This window comes from Leucoraja erinacea, chromosome 1 (genome assembly GCF_028641065.1).
Source record: "Leucoraja erinacea ecotype New England chromosome 1, Leri_hhj_1, whole genome shotgun sequence".
Classification (NCBI taxonomy): domain Eukaryota; kingdom Metazoa; phylum Chordata; class Chondrichthyes; order Rajiformes; family Rajidae; genus Leucoraja; species Leucoraja erinaceus.
This window is the reverse complement of record NC_073377.1, coordinates 156,514,980-156,542,678: the sequence shown is the minus strand read 5'-3', so window position 1 is coordinate 156,542,678 and position 27,699 is coordinate 156,514,980. Positions and strand designations below refer to the sequence as shown.

General features: G+C 40.9%; 1 protein-coding gene across 4 annotated transcripts in view; it reads left to right on the top strand.

Moving 5' to 3' along the window:
- slc10a7 (solute carrier family 10 member 7) overlaps positions 1-27,699 on the top strand; it is a 142,502-nt gene that overhangs the window by 10,628 nt on the left and 104,175 nt on the right. The window contains exon 5 of one of the 4 annotated variants that reach the window (XM_055646391.1): positions 23,637-24,480. The exons of the other annotated variants lie outside the window; for them this stretch is intronic. Within the exon in view, the coding sequence (XP_055502366.1) occupies positions 23,637-23,654 (18 nt within the window). The 3' untranslated portion in view covers positions 23,655-24,480. Of the gene's footprint in view, positions 1-23,636; positions 24,481-27,699 lie in introns of those variants that run through there. 4 annotated transcript variants of the gene reach the window in all.

The window sequence follows — 27,699 nt, the reverse complement described above, 5'->3', positions numbered from 1 at the left end:
GACAGGGCCCTGGGGAGTGTTATAGAGGGATCTAGCAGTGCAGGTACATAGGTCCTTGAAAGTGGCGTCACTGGTAGATAGGGTGGTCAACAAGGCTTTCAGTACATTGGCCTTTCTCAGCCAGAGTATTGAGTGTAGGCCTTTATCAGTCAGAGTATTGTATGTTATATTACAGTTAGACAAGACGTTAGTGAGGGCGCATTTTTATTCAGCTTTGGTCACCCTGCTATAGAAAGGATGTTGTTAAGTTGGAAGGGATGCAGGGAAGATATCCAAGCCTGGACCAGGGATTTTTGCAGATTCTTTTGGAATGCAGTTTCCGACAGCTGGTATCTATAAACTAAACTCAATTCATACCACAAATATTGGGAATTTGATTTTTTTACCCACTTTAACCAGAAAAAAAAGGACAAAAAAATGGGTTGGAGGGCTTGAGCTATAGGGAGAGGTTGGGCACTTAAGGGGTTTATTCTTTGGAATGCAGAAGAATGAGGGGTGATCTTATAGAGGTGTATAAAATCATGAGGTGGGATAGTGTGAATGCAGGGTTTTTTACCCAAAAAGGGGAACCAGAGGACGATGGGTTGGAGGAGGGGAAAGATTTAATAGGAACCCAAATTGAACAAATTTAGGGAGTTGTCGAAATGAAATCACCACCGAAATATGTAAAAATCTCAGCGTATTTGTGTCTGGTTATCGAGAAAATACGTTTCAAAGACACACACACACACACACACACACACACACACACACACACACACACACACACACACACACACACACACACACACACACACACACACACACACACACACACATTTAATAGCTACTTGGAAATGTTAAAGCTGTGTTGCCTTTGGTTTGGAAATGCTAAAGTTGCCTTGCCTAATTAAAGTTGCCTTCTATATAATTAAAAGTCTAATCTTGACCACTTGCTGTTTGCGCTTTATATTTTTAGAAAAAACGCTACGACGTACGGCTGTGATTTTTGGCCATCTTACTCAGAGTCCCCTTCCGCTCATCAGGTGCCGAGGATTTTTCCCATCGATGAAAAATAATACAGTTTTAAAAATGTTGAGATTCTCTCTCTCCTGTTAATCCTGCCATGAAGGCCACGCCCCTTCTGGTGAGAGTGGGAACGATAAAACCCGGAAGTGTGGGCGTGGCTCAGTCTCTGCAAGATGGGGGAGGGAGAGGTCACGATTCGCTGTCTTTAGTGGCCTTGCACCCTGCTTGAAATGGTATGAAACTGCACTTGAATTTGATGGCCTTGCACCCTGCTTGAAGTGGTATGAAACTGCACTTGAATTTGGTGGCCTTACACCCTGCTTGAAATGGAATTTCAAGGAATAGCCGTGAGTCAACTACCAGCCCACCAGCCGTGAGTGAGTGAGCTGCCAGCACAACAGGCTTGAGTGACTGAGCCGCCATCCCAAGTATCCATTCGGCCCACAATGTCCATACTAGCCCTCTGGAAACCATTCCCTTCAGCCCACAACACCCATACTAGCGCTCTAGAAAGCCCCCACCCCCCACTGGCCACCAATATTGGAATTGGTGGATAGGTGGAATTAGCAATGTTACACCATTTTGAGATTTAAAAAATCAAGCCTGCAATTTATCCCATCAGATAAAGCATAAAAATGAGTTTAATTTGACACCTAATTCACTTTCGTATCTTCAGTATTAAAAAAGTTATGGCCATTTTCATACTCGGAAATGAGCATCTTGTTCCCTATTGATTTTCCATTGACTTAACACAAAAGCTGTGATCGAGAACAGTCAAAAGCCCATAACTTTATTAAAAATTAAGAGAACTGAAAGAAATTTTCAATTATTATAGGTTGAAGCATTCTTCAACAAATATTAAACAATCTTACTTGGATGACCTGAAATTAAAGCATATAATTAGTTAGTTACCCAATTGTAGCTAATTCCAAAATTCAATTACTAGATCTAAACATCTATCCATTTCTTACGGAAAGATCAACATTTTTAAATAGCCTAAGTGTCCAAAGAACATTCACACAAGAATTCACAATAAAACATGATTTTTATATCTCATTGACATTAATTTATCGGCCAAATGGAAGGAATTTAGTGTTCAATTGCTGTAAAGTAATGGCCATTTAAATCAGCTTTCAAGTGGGATCCTGTGGAACGCAATGGTTTGGAACGTTCCCATTGCGGTGAATTTGTACCCCATATAAACAACTTAACTGGCTTCCCATCTCCCACCGGATCACCTACAAAGTCCTGGTCCTCACCTACAAAGCCCTCCACCATCTGCCCCCCCCCCTCATATCTCACTGACCTCCTCTGCCCCTACCAACCCTCACGGTCCCTCAGATCCACATCAGCCAGTCTCCTCTCCATCCACAAGTCCAACCTCCGCAGTTTTGGGGACAGAGCCTTCTCCAGGGCAGCTCCCAGGCTCTGGAACTCCCTCCCCCAACTGATCCGCAATTCCGTGTCCCTCACCATCTTCCAGTCCCGCCTCAAGACCCATCTCTTCACCTCTGCCTATCCTTAGCCCCACGTCCCCCTCCCTTTTCATCTGTGCTTGAATTGCCTCATATTGTGTTTTGAATTGAATTCTGTTTTTAATTTGTGTACTAGTCATGTCTCTACTATTTATTTCATTCCCCTTACATGTCTTTCCTCTACTTGCTAAATTTTTGTAAGGTGTCCTTGAGACTCTTGAAAGGCGCCCATAAATAAAATTTATTATTATTATTATTATATGCCCAGAAAAATACTGCAGGATTTAATGGGCCCCCAAATCAGCTACTCGCAACATAAAATTGTGTATAAAGGAATCTTAAGGAGCGCTTTTTAATGTAAAAATAAACAGCCTACCTTGCGTTGTCCCCTACATGAGATCCGTCCCGTTGGCGGCGGTCGCGGGTTTAGAGGATGATTTTTTACCTACTATAACAATTAAATAAACCAATTTAGTTTAAAAATAGCTCCAGCGAACTAATGTCGCAGCGATTTTTCGTCAGCAACTAAGTAGTCTGAATAGCCGAGAGAAAATCGTGTTTTAAGCCCGCCCCCCTCTCAAAGGCGCCAAAATCGCGCACACGGGCTGTGACAGATCTGCAGCGCCGCTGAAGGTAAGTTTTACAACATAACTACCTGTAGTGGAATATTGCGTTGGGGGACCATCCCTCCCATGTGATGCTGGGACCCAACTGGTCCTACTTAGTATAGTAATCTATTATAAATAAGCAGTCAGATACAGTGCCCACCATAATGTTTGGGACAGACTCATCATTTATTTATTTGCCTGTGTACTCCACAATTTGAGATTTGTAAAAAAAATTGAGAAAAAAAATCACATGTGGCTAAAGTGCACATTGTCAGATTTTAATACTATTACATATCACCACGAATTTCTGCATACAATTAATCTGTTGTTCAACCAAATATTATAAACAGTTTAATCTTAGCTCATCTGACAGTATTCTAATTTCACAGTCAAAGATCCGGGGACACGTTATAGGGCAGACACATGAGCACACAGTTTAATCTTACATGTTGTTCCACAATTGAGGCGCTTTCATTTGTATGAGGCTTTTCAAAATAAGTGTGAAGAAGTGAAAGTCGTGTTAATTTTTTTAATACATAGGTTTAACTTCATCTTTTGCAAACATTACGATAATATGCTATTTTTACTTAATTGCTCATTCTGTGATTATGCTGCGCACAAATGAAGATACATTTACACATATCAGGTCTAGCTGGTTTAGGTATGCCAAGGTAAATTATCCTGCTGGAAACCCCGAGCAGGACACAGCTCTGCCATTGGACTCTGGGTCCTGTGACAGACAGAAAAGAGTGACAGATATACTGGCATTCATAACTCGGCAATTCAGACATACATCTGCTAATTGTATGTTTAAGAAAGAACTGCAGATGCTGGAAAATTCGAAGATAGACAAAAAAATGCTGGATAAACTCAGCGAATGAGGCAGCATCTATGGAGAGAAGGAAAATGCGACGAGACTTTTGGGTCGAGACCTTTCTTCAGACTGAAAGGATCGGAGACTGTAGGCTTTGTGGGAGAGCTGGAAAGGAGGAAGGGAAGGAGGGAGAAACCAAGGGCTATCTAAAATTAGAGAAGTCAATGTTCATAACGCTGGGGTATAAACTAGCTAAGCGAAATATGAGGTGCTGTTCCAATTTGCGCTGGGCCTCACTCTGGCAATGGAGGAGGTCCAGGACGGAAAGGTCAGAATGGGAAGGGGAGTTGAAGTGCTGAACAACCAGGATATCAGGTTGGTTAGTACGAACTGAGCGGAGGTGTTGGGCGAAGCGATCGTAGAGATGTTGACACCTGGAACAGTAGATGAGGTTGGAGGAGGTGCAGGTGAACCTCTGCCTCACCTGGAAAGACTGATTGGCTCCTTGGAAGGAGTCGAGGGGGGAGATGAAGCGACAAGTATAGCATTTCTTGCGGTTGCAATGGAAAGTACCCGGGAGGGGGTGGTTTGGGTAGGAAGGGACAAATTGACCAGGGAGTAACGGAGGAAACGGTCTCTGCGGAGAGCAGAAAGGAGAGGAGATGGGAAGTTGTGGCCAGTGTTGGGATCCCATTGGAGGTGGTGAAAATGTCGGAGGATTATATGTTGTACGCGATGGTTGATGGGGTGGAAGGTGAGGACAAGGGGGACTGTCCTTGTTACGAGTAGGGGGATGGGGAGAAAGCAAAGCTGTGGGATATAGACGACCCCTGGTGAGAGCCTCATCTAAAATAGAGATGGGGAACCCCCCGATCCCTAAATAATGAAGACATCTCCGATGCCCTGGTATGGAACACCTCATTCTGGTTGCAGATACAGCGTAGACGGAGGAAGTTGGAGTAGGGGATAGAGTCCTTACTGGAAGACTGGAAGCAGGGTGGGAAGAAGTGCAGTCAAGGTAGCTATGGGAGTCAGTGGGTTTGTAGTAGATGTCGTTCAGTAGTCTGTTGCCTGCGATGGAGATGGTGAGATCTAGAAACGATAGGGAGATGTCGGAAATGTTCCAGGTGAATTTGAGTACCTGAGGGAAATTAGTGGTGAAATGGATGAAGTCAGTTAGTTCTGCATGGGTGCAGGAGGTAGCACCAATGCAGTCATCAATGTAGCGGAGATAGAGTTCGAGGATAGGGCCATGGTTCGCCTCGAACAGGGATTGTTCGACGTACCCTACAAAGAGGCAGGCATAACTAGGGCCCATGCGCATGCCCATAGCTACGCCTTGGATTTGGAGGAAATGGGAGGTCAAAGGAAAAGTTGTTGCGGGTAAGGATCAGCTCCGTTAGGCGGAGGAGAGTATTAGTAGAGACGAAAATTGATTGGTTCTGCGGTTGAGGAAGAAACAGGGTTTTAAGACCCTCCTGGTGGAGGATGGAGGTGTAGAGTGACTGGTCATCCATCACTCTAGTGAAGGTGAGGGAGTGGGGGCCTGGAAAATGGAAGTCATGAAGGAGATGAAGAGCATGTGAGGTGTTTTGGATATAGGTGGATATAGGTGGGGAGGATTTGACCAGGGGGGGTTGGATGGAGTCGAAATATGTTGAAATGAACAAGCAGAAACAATGGGTCTGCCAGGACAGTGGGGTTTGTGGATTTTGGGGAGAAGATAAAATCGGGCCGTGTGGGAACGATGAGGTTGGCGGCTTGGGAGGGCAGGGATTCTCCCTTAATTGTATTCTCACTTAATTAACAGTAATTCAAATCTGGAAACGTTTTCCGTGATATTTAGAAGACTTACAATCCTCTCAAGTTATATGCTTAATTTACACCCGATAAAATTCAGACTACCAATCCTTTAGAAAAACAAAAATAGGGCACTTTTCAATTCCTTGCGGTGATTTTAATGTTGCAATACAACAAGGAAATATTACTCTGATTGCTTAGGAGCTAGAATGGAATGGAATTGTCACATGTGTCAAGGCACAGTGAAATTCTTTGCTTGCATACCCAAGGTAGGCAAATAGTCGCCGCATCCGACCCTGACAACGTTAGCAGAAAACCCTACAGATTTTCTAGGCACTGTCACTGTGCACTTTTTTGTCTGCGGGTAGCCAATGTTTATTTTCTATGATCGTGTTATTTAACCAAAGAATCTTCATGACAATCAAACACTTGTTTATGGGAGAGGATAGGCAAACAAGAAACAAATGTAACTTAAGCTATCTTCCTGCATCTCCTGGCAACTTAAGTATAGTCCATACTGTACAAAGTTAAAAAAATAAGTGGGTGGGGAAAATATCTAAGCTTGCATGTGTATGAACACATCCAATGAAATAACTTTTGAAATGTAGTATGAAATGTAGCCTGAAAGCAATTTATCATAAAGGGCAATCAAACATAACCTTATAATGTGATTTAGTGATGTTGGTTGAGATATAGAGACTAAGTGGGCCCTTCTCCCTTTCTTCAAGTTGTTCCACAAAATCATTACTGTCTAACTAAATCATTACGTGAGGACTCGATTTAATACTTGTCCAAAAGACAGAACTAATCGAGAAGTGTCTGGATTAATATTTGATCTATGACTTCCAGGTTGAAATATAAACATATGCTACATCTCACTCAAGGATTGCATTCAGGATAAAATTAATCTTCCTGAGAACAAATGAATTGTTCTTATTATTGGAACATAACTTTGAATAGATGGAGCTCAGCAGATAATGTTTACTAATTTCTTGAAGTAGACCAGATTTTCTAAAGCAAAATATTACTGCAATTTGTTCCAACTATTTCAAAGTAGTAAACAGAATATTGAAACGAGTCAAAAACATGTTTTTTAAATGCACTTTTAAATACAAAACCAGAAAATGCTACAAAACAACGTTATGCAGTAATTCCATGGTAAGACAAATAGAATGAGAGAAAAAAACTTTAATTGGAACCAAAATAATGTTATCCATGGCACCTCTAATATGCAACTGTTGAGTGTTGCCAAATGTTTTTGTACAGTACCCTTCATAATGTTTGGGACAAAGACCCATCATTTATTTATTTGCCTCCATACCCCTCAATTTAAGATTTGTAATAGAAAACATCGCACATGGTCAGATTTTAATAAAGGCCATTTTTATGCATTTTGGTTTCACCATGTAGATATGACAGCTGTGTTTATACATAGTCCCCCCATTTCAGGGTACCATGATGTTTGGGACACAGCAATGTCATGTAAATGAAAGTAGTCATTTTGTTGCATATCCTGAAATGTGTGATTCATTGAAATCACCAGTTGCTGGGTGTTCTCGGGTTATGCTCTGCCAGGCCTGTATTGCAGACATCTTTAGCTTATGCTTGTTTTGGGGGCTAGTCCCCTTCAGCTTTCTCTTCAGCATATAAAGCATGTTCAATTGGGTTCAGATCGGGTGATTGACTTGGCCACTCAAGAATTTACCATTTTTTTGCTTTGAAAAACTCCTTTGTTCCTTTAGCAGTATGTTTGCGATCATTGTCTTGCTGTAGAATGAACTGCCGGCCAATGAATGTTGAGGGATTTGTTTGAACTTGAGCAGATAGGATGTGTCTATATACTTCAGAATTCAATATGCTCCTACCAGCAGTTGTATCATCAATGAAGATAAGTGAGACAGTTTCTTCAGCAGCCATACACGCCCAGGCCATAACACCCCCACCAACGTGTTTCATAGATGAGGTGGTATGCTTTGGATCTTGGGCAGTTCCTTCTCTCCTCCATACTTTGCTCTTGCCATCACTCTGATATGTTAATCTTTGTCTCATCTGTCCACAAGACCTTTTTCCAGAACTGTGGTTGCTCTTTTAATTACTTCTTGGCAAACTGTAACCTGGCCATCCTATTTTTGCAGCTAACCAGTGGTTGGCATCTTGCAGTGTAGCCTCTGTATTCCTGTTCATGAAGTCTTCTGCGGATGGTCATTGACAAATCCACACCTGACTCCTGAAGAGTGTTTCTGATCTGTCGTGTTTCTGATCTTTGTGATTAGTAAGCTCACCAGTGCTCTCTTTCTTCTTAACGATGTTCCAAACAGTTGATTTTGGTAAGCCTAAGGTTTAGCTGATGTCTCTAACAGTTTTATTCTTGTTTCTCAGTCTCATAATGGCTTCTTTGACTTTCATTGGCACAACTTTGGTCCTCATGTTGAGACAGTCATCCAAAGGTGATGGAAAGACTGGAGGAAAGACAAAGACTAGGTGCTGAGGGCTCTCAGATACCTGCATTAAGGAGGCAATGAAACACACTTGAGCAATTACAAACACCTGTGAAGCCATGTCCCCCAAACATTATGGTGGCCTGAAATGGGGGGGGGTGGGGGGACTATGTATAAACACAGCTGTAATTTCTACATGGTGCAACCGAAATGTTTAAAAATTGCCTTTAATAAAATTTGCCAATGTGCACTTTAAGCACATGTGATGTTTTTCTATTACAAATCTCAAATTGTGGAATACAAAGGCAAATAAATAAATTATGGGTCTGTCATTATGTGAACACTCTATCTGCAATGTTCCTTTCAAAACTGGTTGACCTGGTGTAACAATGGAAGTTGTTAGTATTGGCTGGAAGCAGCACTTTTTATCCTTATCAGGCAGCTTACTTCCGCTCATTAAAGTGTCTGTTCAATACAGGATTCTATAGTGTACACTAATCCTGTTAGATAAACCTTTCAATTGATACTTCTTGCAACTGAAACTGCCTGGTGCAGTACTTACAAATGTTGCAACAATCATTTATGAGTGACTAAGAGGGAAACTTCTAAGTTGGATAAGCAAAGAAATGTCTTATAGTCTTAGAGTAAGTAATACAGCACGAAAACAGGCCCTTTGGCCAACTTGTCCATGCTGACCAAGTAGTCCCATCTACGCTAGTCACACTTGGCTTATTTCCCTCTAAATCTCTCCCAGCCATGTACCCCTCCAAGTGTCTTTTAAATGCTACCTGCCTCAACTACCTCCTCTGGCAGTTCCATATATTTACTACCCTCTGAGTGGAAAAAAATGCCTGTCAGGTTTGTATTAAATCTTGCTCGCTCATCTTAAACCTACGTCCTCTGGCTTTTTTATTCCCCTATCCTCTCTCTGTGGATTCACCCTATCTATTCCCTTCATGATTTTATACACATCTCTAAGATCACCCCTCAACCTCCTGACTATTAGGAATAAAGTCCTAGTCTGCCCAACCTCTCCCTACAGCTCAATCCTTCAAGTCCTGGCAAGATCCTTGTAAATTTTCTCTGCGTTCTTTCCAGCTTAATGACATATTTTAAAAATGGTTAAAAAGAGCAATTAAGCATCATATCTAAAAAGTGCAGGAATATTTTATCTTTTAATGCAGATTTCTTTAAGCACAGACATTTATTGAACCAACATTTTTTTCAGGTGTTTCTGTTCTTCCCAATTGCAAGAAGAAAATGTTGCTCATTTAGCTTGCTCCGAAATAAAGTACATCTTTTTTTTACATATTCTGGGTATGGGAGGAGAAACTTTGTGCTATATTTTAGTGAATTGCTTAACAAGGCAGATTCGTGTTAGTGCAGTGATTTTAGTTTGGAATTCAAATAAAAAAACAAATATTTAGCATTACAATGAAAACTTCAGTCAATTTTGTTATTATAGAAAGCATTGATAGTTAATTTTTTAAATTATGAAACAGCTGTGCTTTACGTTTTCACTGATCTTTGAGTTATTGTTGTTAATTCTGTCTGAATACGAATTGAAAGATGAGCAACATACAATATGCCCTAAAGAAATGCTCAAAAATCTTTGATCTTCAGCCCACAGCAAATGCTGTTGTGTTCCATTGGTTGGCCTTTGGGATTCCTGATAAACCTGACATCTGGCTGTTTGGTTGTTATTGGTTGATTTCATCTCATGAGAGCACATGTAGTGACACTAGACAGGGAGTGTCCTTGCAGAAAAAAATGGCTTGTGCATTTCAATGGATTACAGTTTAAAAATTGTCTTCATTTGTCTACAGGGGGGCTTGCAGCTTTTCATCTCTGGGGATGCAATGATTTCAACACATCATGATACTGCAGTTCAGAGCCTACATGAAATTAGTATTTTAGAAGATATAAACATTCTGAACATTTCTGTTGTACCTGTATATTAATTCTGAATTTCAAACTAAAAAATAGGTTTTCTTCAAAATGATGTACTCTTTTTAGACACATTTATAGAGCGAGGGTAATAAAATTACTGGATCTTCGCAGTGCACACATTACAAAATCAAGTTGAAACAAATAATCTTAATGTAAAGACTAGGATTAAAAGGCAATCATTTTACTGATTTGTGAACCAAAAAGCTACCATTGAAATATTTGCATATTTTGCTCATGAAGACTGAGAAATATTCTGGAAAATCCTCTAGGAGTAATAAATGCAAGAAGCCACTAATTTTCTCTGAAAGCAACTATTATAAATACCCAAGTCTGGTAAGAGTGTTAATATTTAATAAGACAAAATGTTTTACATATATAGTACTTCAATAAATATTAAGAATGAATACTGAGTTTTATTAAATACTCAGGAATTATTGCAAATATGATTACTTAATCATACATAAAAGTTCACTATCTTCAGTAATCTGCAAAGTGGTTGAAAAGAAAGCATAACATTCAAAAATAAAACCATTGAGTGATTTCCAATAACATTTTAACCAAATTGGTCAGTAAAGTACAAATGTAATAATAATAATAATAATATCTTTTATTGTCATTGCACGTCAGTGCAACGAGATTTAGTATGCAGCTCCAACCGATGAAAAAGAAAAAGAAAATAAATAAATAAATAAGCTGTGTGTCGTGACCATCCGAGGGAGACAGTCCATGGGGAGTGGGGGGCACTCAGCAGGGCCGGTTCAGAGCTGCTATAGCTCTTGGAATAAAGCTGTTTCTGAGTCTGGAGGTTCGGGCGTAGAAGGCCTTGTAACGTCTGCCGGAGGGAGGTAGTAGTAAATGTATGGAAAAGAGACCTTTGCAGTAGTAAATATATTTCAAAACCGATATTCTTGGTTTGAATGCAGGTCGAAATTCAATTCTGGGCATATCCTTTAGTTGGAGATCTTGGATGGTATATTAATAGTACTTTCAGATCTGGCGAGGTTCCTGAGACATATCTTGAACAAGCAGATGATTTGTTTAATTGTGCATATGATGGTCTCGTCACATTCATTTTGCTGCTGCTGGCCTCGTTGGGCTTTTAGAGAGGGCAAAATGAAGTTTTTAAGTTGCTATTCCATGAATGAACAGTCAGCTTGATAAATAGTTCAATGTAAGAAGGGATAAAGGAGAATGTATGCCTCAGAATGAAGCAGCCCATTTACTTTATGAATTTGAATATTGTTTTGGTATTGATGGAGCACCTAATCTAGCAGGTCAACAGTCCTAGCTATGAGTGTTTTAATTGCCACATTTGCAATCGATAAGATTCTGCTCTTGTTTAAAGCCAGATATAATTAGGAATATAAATGCCTGCCCTGTGGCATTTAATCTAAAGTTAGCATAATTTCATAATTTCAGACAAAGCAACATAAGTTAGGCATCATAGATGTGTGTGTGTGGTGCTGACTGCTAATAGTAGAAACAGTTAAATTTGGCAGCTGTGTTTTTCCAGTGACTGCAAAAGTCTCTCACCATCTCATGCAAAGTAATAAGCCACCTCAGGATTGGTGTTCTGCTGCACCCTTCTGCTGATTTCCCAACCCCCTCATGAGGGTGTGTAAGACTACGCTGGTGTTATTTTTGCTGCACATCCTGATAATCTTGGTCTCATTTGAATACCATAGTGTAAGCTTCACCAATACTGATCTGACAGGTCAGACTTGAAAAGTGCAGATCCTTAGCATGTCAGATTTGCGTTATATAACTTTAGCAGTACTCTGAACAAAGCTTTTCAAACAAGTTACAAAACACATTTGTGAAACTTCTTGTTGGGAAATATCCCTGTGGACTCTTCAGTTATTTCAGTGTTTTGGACTTGCTGTCAATGACAAGTCTGCAAACCTCATTGACTTTTTGCCAATAAATTGCAAGCATCACAACATTGCAGAATTGTATTATTGATATATTTTGAATAAAAGCCTGCCCCTCAAGGCCGAAGTTACCCCACAGATTAATGTGCAGTGATAAAAATGTGTCCATCAACTGGATGGAGCCAATCCTCTATTGTTATTGCAATTTTACATGATTTTGTCCTGCACCTACATCAAAATCCAAATCAATACAATAAACGTAATTGAAACAGCACTCTCAGCTCCCCCCGTTCTCCCCAAAAGTCATAAAGCGTTTGTGCTTCCACCAATGGATTATTTTGCAAAAGATCTGTAAAGAATTGTGGCACATTTATTTGCTGTGGGCATTATGCAAAGTTATGATCTAAATTCAGTCTCCTGATATACAGGATCTAGCTTCCATGTCCTTCTCCACAGTAAATACAAATGGGAAGCATTCATTGAAAACCCACCCATGTCCTGTGGTTCTACACATCGATCACCATACTGATCCATATTCTCTGCCAGCTACCATGTTCCTCTTAATATATTTACAGATTCTTTTAGGAATTTCTTTTATTTTATGTTTATCTAGTAGGCCCTTTTTGCCTTCCTAATTATTTCCTTAAGTGTATTTCGATATCAACTTATACTCCCCAAGCGATTGATTCCAGCTGCCTATACCTGACATATGCCTCTTCCTTTTTCCTGACCAGGAATTTCCTTAATGTCGCTTATCACCTGAAGTTCCCTAATCACTGTCGTTCACTCTAAAAGGAACATGTTGGCCCTGAACTGTTGCGATCTTTGTTATGAAAGGTTCCACTTGCTGTTTCACCTTTTACCTTCAAACACCCACTCCCAGTCACCATTTGCAAGTTCTTGTCAGATCCCATTGAAATTGGTTTTCTTTCAATTCAGGATCTTTACTGAGGTCCAGCACTATCTTTTTTTCACAATTATCATAAAACGAATAAGATTATGGTCATGGATCTCAAAAGTGCACTCCCTGTCGCACATCAACAACTTGCTAGCCTCATTTCCGAAGAGGAGATTGAGTATAGCCCCTTCTCTAGTAGAACCATTTACATATTGATGCCCAGGAAGCTCTCCTGGATACACATCTATCTATATTACTAAAAGTCTGTTCTTGACCGGTTTTGGCCATCTGTGCTGCGATTACCGAGAGAACGGCGCCACTTACGGCCGTCATTTTTGGCCACCTTGCTCAGAGCCCCCCCTCCGCCGTATGTGTGCCGTGGATTTTTCCCGTCGATGAAAAATGACAGAGAGATTAATGTTTTTACAAAATTCCCCATTCTCTCTGCTGCCCCTGCTGGCGGCAGGAGGGAGGGACTATAAAACCAGGAAGTGGTGTGCCTCACATTCTCTTCATGATGGATGAAGGCACGTTTCTCTGAGCTGTGAATAACACTGAACACATGTTTACTCAAATGTAAGTGGCCTTAGTGGTTCTAAAACGCTTGCAAAATGTGTCTATTGGTTCTAAAATGTTTGCAAAAAAGTGTCTATTGGTTCTAAAATGTTTGCAAAAATTGTCTCGTTTGGTTCTACAATACTTGCAGAATGTGTCTTTTTTGGTTCTAAAATGTTTTTTTAGGTTCTCCCCCCCCCCCTCTACCCCCCCCCCTCTCTCTCTCTCCCCCCCCCTCTCTCTCCCCCCCCCCCCCTCTCCCCCCCCCCCTCTCTCCCCCCCCCTCTCTCTCCCTCCCCCCCCTCTCTCTCTCTCTCCCCCCCCTCTCTCTCCCCCCTCTCTCCCCCCCCCTCTCTCTCCCTCCCCTCTCTCTCTCTCCCCCCCCCCCTCTCTCTCTCTCTCCTCTCTCTCTCTCTCTCCCCCCCCCCCTCTCTCTCTCTCTCTCTCTCTCTCTCCTCTCTCTCTCTCTCTCTCTCTCTCCCCCCCCCTCTCTCTCGCCCCCCTCTCCCCCCCCACCCCTCCCCCCCTCTCCCTATGCTAGGTAGTTTATGGGGTCAAAGGAGCAAATTAATAATGTTAATATAATATCAAGGGGGGGTACTTAGCATGAGTGCGGGGGGGGGGGGGGGATAGTTAGTGTGTGTGAAGCTGCATCCCGCCTCCCCCCCCCAAAACCGCACGTTGGGGGGAACAGACCTAACGGGTCTGCACTTGGTCTAGTAATAAATACATTTTTCCTTAAGCACTAAGGGATCTTGAAGAACAACAATCTAGAGAATTAAAAATAAATGGATCAGCCTGAGTCTGTATGGTGTGCCTACGTAAAATTGCAGTTGTACGTATACTTTTTAATAAATAAACCTGCTGGAATGTAGGTTAAGAAAAGTGAATGTGGAAACAGAGGGATAAAGAGTTGTCTGGGAATCCAATTTTTATGTTTAGTGTGTTTAAATGGAAAAGGTGAACAAAGGAAAAGAGACTGCTTGGACTAGTAGGAGTCAGAAAGGAACATTGCGGAATGGGTAACCTGAAATTGGAAAATTCAATATTCATGTCATTGAGCTGTAGACTATGCAAATGGAATAATAGGTGCTGTTTTACTAGATTATTCTCGGCCTCATCATAGCAGTGGAATAGCCCAAGGACTGACAGGTTACTTATGGAAATAAAGTTGAAATGATATGCAATTGGAAGTGCAGGGTGGCTGCTGTGGACAGAGCACATGAGCTCTGCGAAACATTTGCCTCGTCTGCATTTAACTTCATCAAGGTAGCAGAGACCATATTGCGAGCACCGAATACAACTAACTAAGGAGGAATTGGAAGCTCAGGATTTACCAGGAAAGGCTGTTCAATCTTGTTACTATATTCTAACTCATTGATACCGTTATTCATTCAACAATGGTGATATCGTTGTTGAATTTAAAGATGTTGGACTGTGTGTCATGACAGTCATGGGTATATGAAGAGTACAACAGGGGATCGAACGCAGAGCATAACTTTGCAGAATGCCCATAGCAGATGTACTTATCATAAGAAGGTTTCATTTGTGGAAAGGACATTAATTAATTTGTTTTTGTAGACTTTATAAACAGGTGTCTAAATTAGCTGTTCATTTACAGTATTCCATAGCAAGCTGCAATTTTTTCAGCAAAATAGATGAATTGTCCATTAACTTGCATTTCTTTTCACCAAAGAATTCTATGTTTTTTTTTCAACAAATGATTCTATTTCTGGCGGATTAGGAACATTATGACATTCTTTCTCCAGCAGTGTTTCAGAGATTGACATTGTTGCATCTGTATCCTATATTCCCGTAAGCATGTATCATTGCAGGAAGCCCAGGACAAATTTCTCTCGTTTTGTGATTCGACAAAATTCTCTCAAGTATCAGTGCCAGTGGCATTGAAAATCCCAACACATTGTGATTTCTAGGCATTTCATTTTTAAAACCCAGTATTAAAATATTTTTTTCCAAATGCTTACTGTGAGAAAGTGGTTGTAAACAAACATGAATCCGAATTACTCTACACTAGACATTGAAAATTATCAACTATATAGGGACTATAAAACCTGGAAGTGTTGAGTGCCTCAGTCAGTCTCTGCAATTGTATTGTATTGTATTGTATTCAAATTTATTGTCATTGTCTAACGAAATGAATTTCCCTTACAGGCAGTATCATAAAAAAATCACAAAAAAAAATAATAAAAATAAATAATAAATAAATAATGCAACATATTAAAAATAAAATTGAAATTGAATTAAAAATTTAAAAATGTAAAAAAAGCACAAACATAGAAAGTCCACGACACAACATAACATAAATGGCACCAAGGTGAGGAAGGCACCATAGTCCAGCCAGCCTCCCCTCCGTGTTCATCTGTGGTCGGTGCCTTCCGAGCACCCGCAGTCGCCGCCCCGGGTGGCCCGATGTTCAGGCCCTCACGCCGGGCTGGTGGAACGCCGACGCCGAACCCCGACGGTGAGCATCCTCCTCCTCAGCGGCCCGGACCTCCTGATCAGCCGCCTCCCGCTGCCGGAGTCCGCAGCTCCCGAGTCCGCAGGTCGAGCCGGGCAGAGTCGCAGGACCCCGCGTTGTTAGTCAGCGCCGCCCGCGTTGGGAGCTCTGCAAACCGCAGCTCCATGATGTTGGTGCAGCAGGTCCAGCACTCCGGGCTCCAGACGGCGACCCCCGGTAAGGCATCGCCAGCCCCGCGATGTTCCAGCGCTGTCCCGCCGCTGCTGGAGCTCCGGTCGATCCCGGCAGGAAAGGCCGCGCCAATCCAGGTAGGTAGGCCGCTGTGGGGGGAGGGGGAGGAGCGAGGACGCGACTCGAATAATAGTTGCGTCCTCACCAGGAAGCGGCCGAAGGACGGTATCCCCCGCACCGTGCCCTCTTCCCCCACATAAAAACGCCAAAAAGCACAAAAAAAACACACTTTAACATAACTAAATAAACAAAAAAAACAAAAAGATACCGGCTGTAGGTGGAGGCTGCTGGCACCAGCACCACCGGAAGTACAATACTTGTACTTGTGAATGATGGAAACTGCAAGATGGGGGAGCGAGAGGGTCATCTGCGCTCCATCTGGTGGGAGGGCAGATTATAAAACCTAGAAGTGTGGGTGTAGCTCAGTCTCTGCAAGATGGGGATGGAGAGTTCACGACTGTCTGAGCTGTGAATCAACTGAACACACTGAATGTCGACTGAACTGTGAGTGTGGTGTTTTGTGTGGTTTAATGGTGGTTTCACCCTGCTTGAAATGGTATGAAACTGCATTTGAATGTGGTGACCTTGCACCCTGCATGTAATGGTATGAAACTGCATTTGAATTTGTATCCTGTATTTGATCCTGTACTGATTTCCCTGTTTATCTTTTACTGAACCCCCCTATTCATCCTGTACTGATCTCTTCATTCATCCTATACTGATCCCCTCATTCATCCTGTACTGACCCCCCATTCATCTTTTACTGATCCCCCCCATTCATCTTGTACTGATCCCCCCCCCCCCCATGCATCCTGTACTGATCCCCTCATTCATCCTGTAGTGATTCTCCATTCATCCTGAATAGACCATCCGATCCACCCTGTACTGACCCCCCCCCCCACCCCCATTCACCCTGTACTGATTCCCCCCATTCTTCCTGCGCTGATCCCCACCCCATCCAACCTGTACTGATCCCCCCCATTCAAGAAGAATGGGGGGCACAGTCTGAAGAAGGGTCTCGACCCAAAACGTTGCCTATTTCCTTCCCTCCACAGATGCTGCCTCACCCGCTGAGTTTCTCCAGCATCTGACCCTATTGTGCTGGAAATGTCTTCAGAGCAAACATTGACTATGTTTGATAACGGAATGCAATCAAATGTGTTTTAATTCCCAATGTTATTATTTGTTTTAGTGCATAAAGATGGATTAATTTAATTGTGATCATGTGAAACATTAAAACCGCCGAGTTCGATTGTCACTGCTACCGTTGACACTTTATTACAGAATTCATTTTAACGGCAAATCAATGCTCGTAATATGGAGTATCAGTATTGTAGTTATTTAATGAGCAACATTCACAACTATACGTTGGATTTATCCAGGTTTTACTTCTACAGTCGGTCATAAATTTGGTCAGGAGATATTTCAGTTGAAATTTTAACGTTAATTCTGAAGTGGGAATGATGGAAACAGCGTTTATTTAAAAAAAAAAAAAATTAATCTGGTGCTTACAAACTGGGTATTTTCATTGCTGTTCACAACACATACATCTAATCTGAATGTCCAGGAATGTGATGTTTTGACACCTTTAAACATATTACCAAAAGAATATTGGCTGCAGTTATGTCCTTTGGCCATCTCTTGTCAGTTAGTGTAATGTTTAACCTGTCAGATGGGTATAGTCAGTTTTAACAGCATTTATCATAAAATGCCTTTAGAAATTTCCTTGCAACTTGTATATTTTGTTATGGATAAATTATGTGGGAAGCAAGAGTGTTTCTGTGCCAATAGCAATAACGACCCATGCTATGGCCATGTCATGATAATTTTCGGTCCTTCACAGAAAACATGCTTGCATCAATCTGTAGTGTGCATGGTTAAGCATATATGTTACCATGGTCCAGGATTTATTGACACAGGTTGATCATACGCTGAATAATCCAACCACATTTTTGTTTAGAAGTGGAAAGGACTAATAGAAATTGCATTAATTGCAATGTGTAAAAAGAGTTGAGATACTGTATTATAATTTTGCTGCATGTCACTGTGGTATATATCATGCCTTGATTGGTGAATATGTTTAGTTTGTGACTTTATTTTAAGCAGAAATAACATGTGAATGTTTCAATGAGCATAATTCCGACTGGTAACTACGCACTTCGTCCGAGCACATTATCGAACGCGTCATGCAAGCCGTCCTAAATGACCACCTAAACTGTCATTTGGCAACCTGAAAAGCTGCCTAGGTTGCCCGGCTGGCAACAGGGAAAACAAGTTAAGTGAGAACCCTGTAGACATTCACTTCAGGGAGTCACTATTCTAGCATTGGTCTCCATGGTGACTGGTGAGTCCAGCAATAAAGTTGCACCAACAGCCAGATGCGCCAGCACAATTTGGCCCGGTGTTCTTTTTCGGGTGGGGGTGGAGATGCTATTTGTAAGTATTGTAGAGTCGGTGCTCGAGTGCTATTCTTCTTGGCATGATATTAAAAGAATGGTTTTTTAAACTGATCATTTGGATAAGATTGATGTTTAGGCAGAACTAACTTCTATCCTTCTCGACCCAGTGTTTATAAAGGAGTCAGGTCTGTTGTTTGGAAATCTAATGGGACTAGGGTGATTTTGGTTGGTCCCAAAAAATAAGAGCATGTGCATATGAGCCACCACAAAGCAGGCACAGATTTATTGCAATAATCATTCTCTACGTCTCATGCTGTATAATTGAATTAAAGAGGAGGCCACTAAACAGCACCACAGTATTTACTGGGTCAACATTTTTGTGAAAGAATCACTGATCAGGAGGGCAGTAAATATCAGAAGAATGTTTGATGACAACATACTTTATGGAGATCTGACTAGGGCAAATGAGCATGTGGTGGACAGATGTAAAGATTCAAAGATTCTCTGAAAACATGCCTGAAGAGTTTCAACATTGACACTATAGCATCTCTTTACCCCTGTCACCTTATGTGAAAGGATCTTTCAACCCATGATTGTTCTCAGTAGCCACCTCAATATGCAGCACAACACTATAAACTGGATGGAAACTCAAGAAATTGTAGATGCTGGAATCTTAAACAAAAACCAAAGTGCTGGAGGAACTCAGCGGGTCAGGCAGCATCCATAGAGGGAATGCACAGATGAAGTTTCGGGTTGGAATCCTGCTTCTGACTAACAGGAACAAAATGAACATTGAATTCACCGATTTCAACTATTACTCTCTCCCCTAACTAATCCCCTCCCCACCCCTGCGCGCACACATTTCTCCCATCATCTTGGTCATTCTCCTCTTTTCCCCATTTCCCTTTGCTCATCTCCCATCCCTGAGTCGCATATCTCCATTTTATCCGCCGTCTTTCCCCTTCCCGTCCCTTTAACCCAGTTCTCTCCCTCTGGCTTTATTTTTTATTCCTTTTTTTTTCCCCCCTCATCTGTCACCTGTTTGTCCCTTTATCCTCTCTAGCCTTTGTCAATTACTCCACCTATTGGCTAGCCACCTTTCACCTGTATCCATCTATCACTTGCCAGGCATTGCTCATCTCTACCTGTTTTCCAGTTTCCTCTCCCGTACTCTAATTAGCCTGAAGAATGGCCCCAACCTGAAATGTCACCTGTCCATTCTCTCCACACATGCTGCCTGACATGCTCAGTTCCTCCAGGTATTTGATTTTTTTTTTTTAAACTATAAACTAGATGTCGTGATCTTACTCATGAATGAGTGACAGACAGCAACAAGAACGCCCTTCATTGTGGACAAATGTTCAATGGCATTTAATGGGCATGTCATTCCATTTGACTGAGGATCAAGCAAATGGATTCTGACCCAAGGAGATACTGACTTTGTGAATGGTTCATATGAAGAAAATATACGAGGAAGAAGTGTAGAATTTAACCAACTAGAATTGAGCTATCAGTGTTTGTAAAAAACATGAGTTCTTGACAACACTCCAGGTGTTATGCAAATTTACTTAACAGAACTTCGCTAATCATATTATGCATAATCAGATAGAACTTATCATGAACATTCAATGTAATCAGACATATATAATTTCATTTCTCCAGCCAAATATGCTGTACATGCATTTTAATTAATTTTACAACCATACTAGTTTGAATAAACTACATGCCTATGCAGTTCAATAATTATCCTTTACATTAAAAAATGGCATAATTGCAGTCCACATTTACTTTTCAGACACTCCATTATAGGAAACTATAATTTTAGAAATGGGGAAAAGGGTTTAGTATTTGGTGATGTAATGATATGATTTAAACCAGAAGTGAGGAAGCAAACAATATTGTAAAAAAGCTCTTAAAAGTTGGCTTGTTTAATTACTCAGCAATTTCAGTGTGTTGCTACCAGTAGCCTGTGATCACTTTTTGTTCTTGTTAATGAAGTGCAGGAGGATATATTCATATTATTAGCGCACTGATTGGAGATTGTGATATTGAATCATCTGATGCCTTTGGGTAGGCTGTAAATGCTACAGGTTGACAGGAAGGTGATGAGGCAGCTCCAGCCAGGGCGAGCACAGGAGGACGAGCTAATGCTGTCTGCCCTGAGGGCTTATGGGAGCACAGTTGGATTATTATGTTAATGTATGAGCCTGCTGCCCTCTTCCTTTCCCAGCTGGGTTCCCTGTTGTTAGGAACTGCTTTGTGGTGACAGAGGAGTAATATGCTTCATGATTGAAAGGGCAAAAGAGCTTGAAAATAAAGAAGAGATATGTACAGATATGCAAATTTAATAAGAAGAATGTAGGAAGGTTTTAATGGATGATTTTCTCCAAAGTTCAACAGGAAGTCGATCCCATTAGTCAATGTATTGAATGAAATGTTTTAAAGTTCTGAATGACAGTAATTTGCATTCAGTTAATACCTAATAACATTATGATATTTACATGTTCTGTTTTGTGCCAGCAAGCATACAACAGTATTTTATAGCTTCATTATTGTGTTGGGCAGCTGATGTGTTTATATCTGTTTGCGATAAAGAAGTATAGCTCAATTTTGGTGTTGATAGTCACAAATTTGGAAGAGGATCAATACATATTAGTTGTGCACAAATAATTAAAAAGTTAATGTAAATGTCTTCAATATAAATATTAACTTAAAAGCTCAGTATATCAATAACTCATGCTATCTAGGAATGTAAACTAAATGTAGCAAGTGCTTGGTGCATACTTTGGTAAAGAACAGTGAATACAGAATAAATGGTTTGATTTGCCGTTTGGAAATTAAAGTAATCAGGAAGATATGTTCCTGCTGTGTGGCCAAATAGTGTAAGATATTTCTTCTCATAATATGTATTACATACGTAATATGTATTTAATAGGAGATTGGTGGGCCAATGGTAGCCTCCTACGCTGTAATAATTCTATGACAAAAAATGTACCAAAATCATCTTGGTGCATCATTGTCAATGTTTTGTTTAAGGATCAAATTGAATTTTGAATTGAGTTCTGTTCATGTTGAAAACAACACCCTGGTGATCTTGTATCGACTTCTGCTTATTTGTGAAAGATGCGAGTGAAATGGAGAGACTGTGGAGGAGATGGACTGTAAAGGTTGGGCTGGAAAATTAAAGTTATGAAGACAGAATGAATTAAAGAGTAAAATTATGGCGAACCTTGACAGAGTGAAAAGGAAGAGCCTATTTCCATTAGTTGAGGGGTCAAAGCCAGGAGACATAGTTTGAAAGTAACTAGTGCAAGGGAAAATGATCAAAAAAATTAACCCGAGGGTGGTAACGGTTTGGAAGCCACTCTCTGAAAAGGTTGCTATGATAAAAACTTGATTCGCATTTGAAAGGCACTGGTTGCATACTTGAAGAATCTGACACACAGGTCTACAGACCAAGTGATGGGTGGCAAGATTAGGCCGGGGAATATTTTGTCTGCCACAGATATGATGGGCTGAATAAATTCTTTCAGTATCATAACTTTTCTATGATTGTATGAAAATAAGCTAAATACATCAAACTAACGCCATATTTGCAGATGATGCAAGAATAATCTTGATAAGGGAAAACGGCTTTTACAAAAAAGTGAATTACAAGAATGACTTAATTTCTTGATTATTTAATTAATTGTTTCTTTGCTCTTCAACTTTATATTTTGATTTTGCTATCAGTCATGAAATTAGTAAGCAGAAGACATTTTAATTGTCTGCTTTCACATTTTTCTCCTATACTCTCAAAATATGTTTGCTGCCTTGTGAACTTATTTATCAATTGTTAATTGATTATTTTCATATCAACCTTGATTATGATTATTGTCAAATAAGGTGGGTTGGTTTGTTTGACTGACCCTGATGTTGCCTCTGTATTTTTCCTTCATTATTTCTTTCCCTCTTCATTTCCTTTACCCTCTCTGTTTGTTTATTTGCCTGTCTATCTCTCTCTCTCTCACACACTTCCTCTGTTTATGTGTGCCTGCACTTCAGTGTGCCTCCTCCTCTGTGTCTATATCTGTCTCTGTATATCTGTATATCCCAGACTCAATGTCTCTGCTTCTTGCTGTTGTGCGTTACTGCTCTTGTCTTTGTCTCTTCCTCTACCTTGCCTTGCCTCTGTTTGCCTGTCCCTGTCTGCGTCTGAGTCTGCGTCTGAGTCTGCGTCTTTCGCTCTGTCTTTGTCTGTCACTCTCTGTCTGCTCTCTCTCTGTCTCTCTCTACACTCTCTCTCTCTCTCTCTCTCTCCCCTCTCTCTCTCTCTGTCTCTCTCTCTCTCTCTCCCTCTCCCTTTTTCTCTCTCTCTCTTTTCTTCTCTCTCTCTCTCTTTCCTTCGCTCTCTCTCTCTCTCTCTCTCCCTCTTTCCTTCTCTCCCCTCTCTCCCACTCTCTCTCTCTCCTCTCTCTCTCTCTCTCCTCTCTCCCTCTCACCCTCTCTCTAACCTTCTCTCTCCCTCTCTCTCACCCTCACTATTCTCCTCTCTCCCCACTCTCTCCCCTCTGCTCTCTCCCCTCTCCCCCCTCCCCTCTGCTCTCTCCCCTCTGCTCTCTCCCCTCTGCTCTCTCTCCCCCTCTCTCTCCCCTCTGCTCTGCTCTCCCCCCTCTGCTCTCTCCCCTCCGCTCTCCCCACCGCCTCTCTCCACTACACCTCTCTCCACTACGCCTATCGCCCCTCCGCCTATCGCCCCTCCGCCTATCGCCCCTCCGCCTCTCTCTCTCTCCGCCGCTCTTTGTCTACCTCTTTCTCTCTCTGCCTCTCTCTCCGCCTCTCTCTCCGCCTAACTGCCTGCCTCTCTCTGTCTGCCTCTCTCTGCGTGTCTCATTGATTTTGCTTTCAGTTGGCCTTTCACCGTCCCTGCTCACACAATCCTCTCCCAACCCTTTGATCCCCTGGCCACTACCACCATCACGATCTGTAATAATAAAGATCTTTAATTGTGTCATTTTTAATAATACTGCTGGTATACAAACTGAGATGGCTGATTAATTGTAAATCTTTGGCATTGTTGCAACTGCGAAGCTCTCCTCATTGCTTCATAAAACCAACATTTTTATTTCAGATGAAGGGAAAGCTATAGATTTAAAGAAGAATTCAAAGCAGTAGAGCCAATTAGAAATTTGGATAATTGTAAGCAAAGTATGCAGACAGCAATAGAAAGTTTACCACTGCCCTGTCCATCACCGGCTCTAACCTCCGCACCATCGAAGGGATCTAACAAAATCACTGCCTCAAAAAGGCTGCCAACATCATCAAAGATCCACACTATCCTGGCCACACACTCATTTCACCATTGCCATCAGGAAGAAGGTACCGGAGCCTGAAAACTGTAACTCCCAGGTTCAGGAACAGCTTCTTCTCTACAGCCATCAGGCTATTAAACACTACAACAAATAAGCTCTGAGCTACAAGAGACTATTATTATTATTGCACTATATTTGTTTATTTATTGAGTATGTGTGCATGTCTATATATATGCACACTGAACTTTTTTTTCCTCCCATTGTGTACTATGTTGACATATTCTGTTGTGCTGCAGCAAGCAAGAATTTTATTGTCCTATCTGGGACATATGACAATAAAACACTCTCGACTCTCTCTTGACTTTAATGCTGTTAGTGCACAAATTCATATTGAAGAGAAATGAAAACGAATGGTGTAATTAGATGGATGAATTATTGGCACAAATAGAGATAAATGAGTTTGATCAAATAGTCATTGTGGGAACTCGATGGTGGTGTGATCAAAGTTGGGAATTACAATTTTAGCACTTGACATTTAGAAAGAGCACATAACGTGGAAAACAAAACCAAGTCTCAGATGGGGTTGAGTGCTAGTCTAACTAATAAAGAATGACTTAAAGTCAGTAGTAATTTTGACTTTAGAAGAATAGGATATAGAATTAGCATGGTGCTGATAAGAGATAATAAGAAGCAAAAAAACACTGAAAGGAGGAAACGGGTCATTATTGGACAAAATATTAATAAAACAATTTAGAAAATCATCAGCAAAGGTAATAAAGTAATTTTCAGGTATTTTAATATTCTATAGACTACAAATCACAATTGCAACAATAGTTTGAGCGATGAGTTTACAGGATGCACTTGATATATTTTCTTTGCGCAATACATCATAGAACCAACATGGAAATGTTGGCTTGGATGATGAAATGGTTAATTGTTAATCTCATTATAAGAAATCCTCTAGAAAGTGATCACAATAAGATGGAATTCAGTATAGCAAGTGATATAATCCAGTCAGAAACTATTCGTGAATGTAAATAAATCCAATGATTATATCGATTTGAAGGGCAAAATGCATTTAAATAAATATTTCTCAATTCGCAACAAACGTATATTCTACGATGAGGCAAAATTTGAAGACGGAAACTGATCCACATATAGTTAACTAAAGAGGGACGGGATAGGATTAGATAGAAATAAATATATTTTTGTGAAGAATAACATGCTTAATGATTGAGGAAATTAGAGACTGTTGATGAATGACCAATGAAAAGAAGAGTGTGCAGAGAAGAAGGTGCTTGGAAAGCTGAAAGGTCTAAAGGTGGATGAGTCATTAGGACCTGATGCACTGCACTCCATGGTTTTGAAAGAGTTACCTGTAGAGATTGTGGAGGCATTAGCAGCAATCCTTCAAGAATCAGGAATGATTCCAGAGAACTGGAAAACAGCAAATGTGACTCCACTGCTTAGGGTCAGAGAACAAAGAAAGGGAATTATAGCCCGGTTAGTCCGACTTCTGTGGTGGATAAAATTCAAAGTCCATTATTAAGGATGAGGTTTTGGGGTACTTGGAAGCGCATGATAAAATAGGCTGGTCAGCATAGTGTTGTTAAGGGGAGATCTTGCTGGACAAATCTGGTGAAGTTTTTTGAGAAGGTAATAAGCAGCACAGACAGAGGAGAGTAGGTGGATGTTGTTCACTTGGATTTTCAGAATGGGCAATTTTTAGTGACCAAAATATGAAAAATTGGAATACATCTCTGAAAGCATTACAGGTATATTGTTTTGTACTGTATATATGATTCGTATTTTTTTCAAAGTTTATCGTGAAATTTTGATGTTATGCTGATAATGTTTGTTTTGGGTCAGAGGGCAAATATGACTCGTCACGTGTGTGACCTCACACGGAAGCATTTATTTCGTAACAGTTTTATCTTACATACTCGGTGAATTAAAAAAATAAATAAATTATAGTTCTGTGGGTAGGAAAATAGCCATGAATAAGAATACGCAACATCTGGCCACATGTGTGACATTTTGGTTCACTTTCCAAAGAATGGCCCCGATAAGGTGCCTCGCGTGAAGCTGCTAAAGGAGATAGGAGCTCATGGTATTAGAAGCGAGATACTAGCATGGATAGAAGATTGGCTGACTGGCAGAAGGCAGTGGGAATAATGGGGCCCTTTTCTGGTTGGCTGCCCGTGACTAGTTGGGTCTGCTACTTTTCACATTATATGTTATTGATCTGGATGAAGGAATTGGTGGAAAGAATAAAAGCATAGACTACTTTCAAAATGGGGAGAGGATTTAGAAATCGGAGGTGCAAAGCGACTTGGGAGTGCTGGTGCAGTATTCTCAAAAGATTAATTTGCAGGTTGAGTCAGAACCAATGGGCACAGCCTCACAATAAAAGGTTGCATCTTCAAAATGGAGATTTGGAGGACTTTCTTTAGCCAAAGGGTGGTGAATCTGTGGAATTAATTGTTGTCTGCTGTCTGTCTGTGGAGGCTGTGTGCTGTCTCATAGCTGTCTGCTGTGGAGGCCGTTGTGGGTATTTTTAAGACGGAGATTGATAAGTTCTTAATTAGGAAGGGTGTCAAAGGTTGCAGGAAGAAGGCAGCAGAATGGGGTTGAGAGGGAAAAATAGATCAGTCATGATTGAATGGTGGAGTAGGCTCAGTGGGCTGAATGGCCTAATTTGGCTCCTATGTCTTATGGTCTTATACCAAGCTGTGAGTTTACAGTTTGTGCTGGAATAGAGTCAGCTATGCTGCTGATACCAACATCATTTTCCTTTAGCTTAATTGTAGTGCAATCCAAAGCATTGTGGAGAATGTCCTTGGTCTGAAGTTCAAACTTATTTTCTGCAAGGACTGTGCCAAGATTGCTTCCAGCAATGCTATCAAAGAAAGGATGCATTTTCATTGGGTGGTTTAGTGCGGAAAAACTCAATTAGGTTTCCCTACTCAAGTATAGTCAACATGTGCTCCAGACCCAGACCCAGCCTGGCATTTCCATCCTCCAGGACTTGGTCAGAAGTGATTCACTCTTGATGTTGGACTTTGAGATGTAAAATCCAGAGAACATGCTGAATCGTGGCTACTCACATTATCTCATTCAAGTTTTGATCAACATGTAGGAATACTACTTCGTCAGTTGAGGGAGGAGAACAGGAAGCATTTAACAGGAAATTTCTGTATCTGTGTAAGTGTGACACTTTGGGGGGGGGGGGGGTCTGGATGTGATGATCAATACTCCCAGAGAATTCTCTTGTGTAAACTGATATATGAATCATCTGAGGAAGTACCTAAACATATATTTGTAAAAACATTTCAATTTGTATAATATTCACACTAAAATGGTAGAGCCGTTTTATTCATTTTTGGTTGCCATGATATAAATTGTAAGTATGCCATTGAATTGGAGGAGAGCAAAATTTGATTGTTGAAGTTAGAATCAGGAACTTAGTGGTCACGTAGCATAGTTGAGGGTAAAGGACTGATGATGTTTTGCATCGGAACCCTTCTTCAGATTGTTCTTTTCCTTGCAGATGCCACCTGACCTGCTTAGTTCCTCTTAGTCTGAAGAAGGGTTTCGGCCCGAAACGTTGCCTTTTTCCTTCGCTCCATAGATGCTGCTGCACCCGCTGAGTTTCTCCAGCTTTTTTGTGTATCTTAAACTGCTTAGTTCCTTGACCAGTTTGTTTTATATTCAAGATTCTAGCATCTGTAGGTACTCCTGCCTCCAAAATAAGAACAGGCTTGGTGTTCGAGAGCAATCTCAAGGATGAAGTGTTGTTTTTGTCTAAAACTGCTTGAAAACTGAAGCGTGCAGCCACGTAGGGTGTTGTAATACTATTTTCTCTCTTTTTAAAAAAAATTA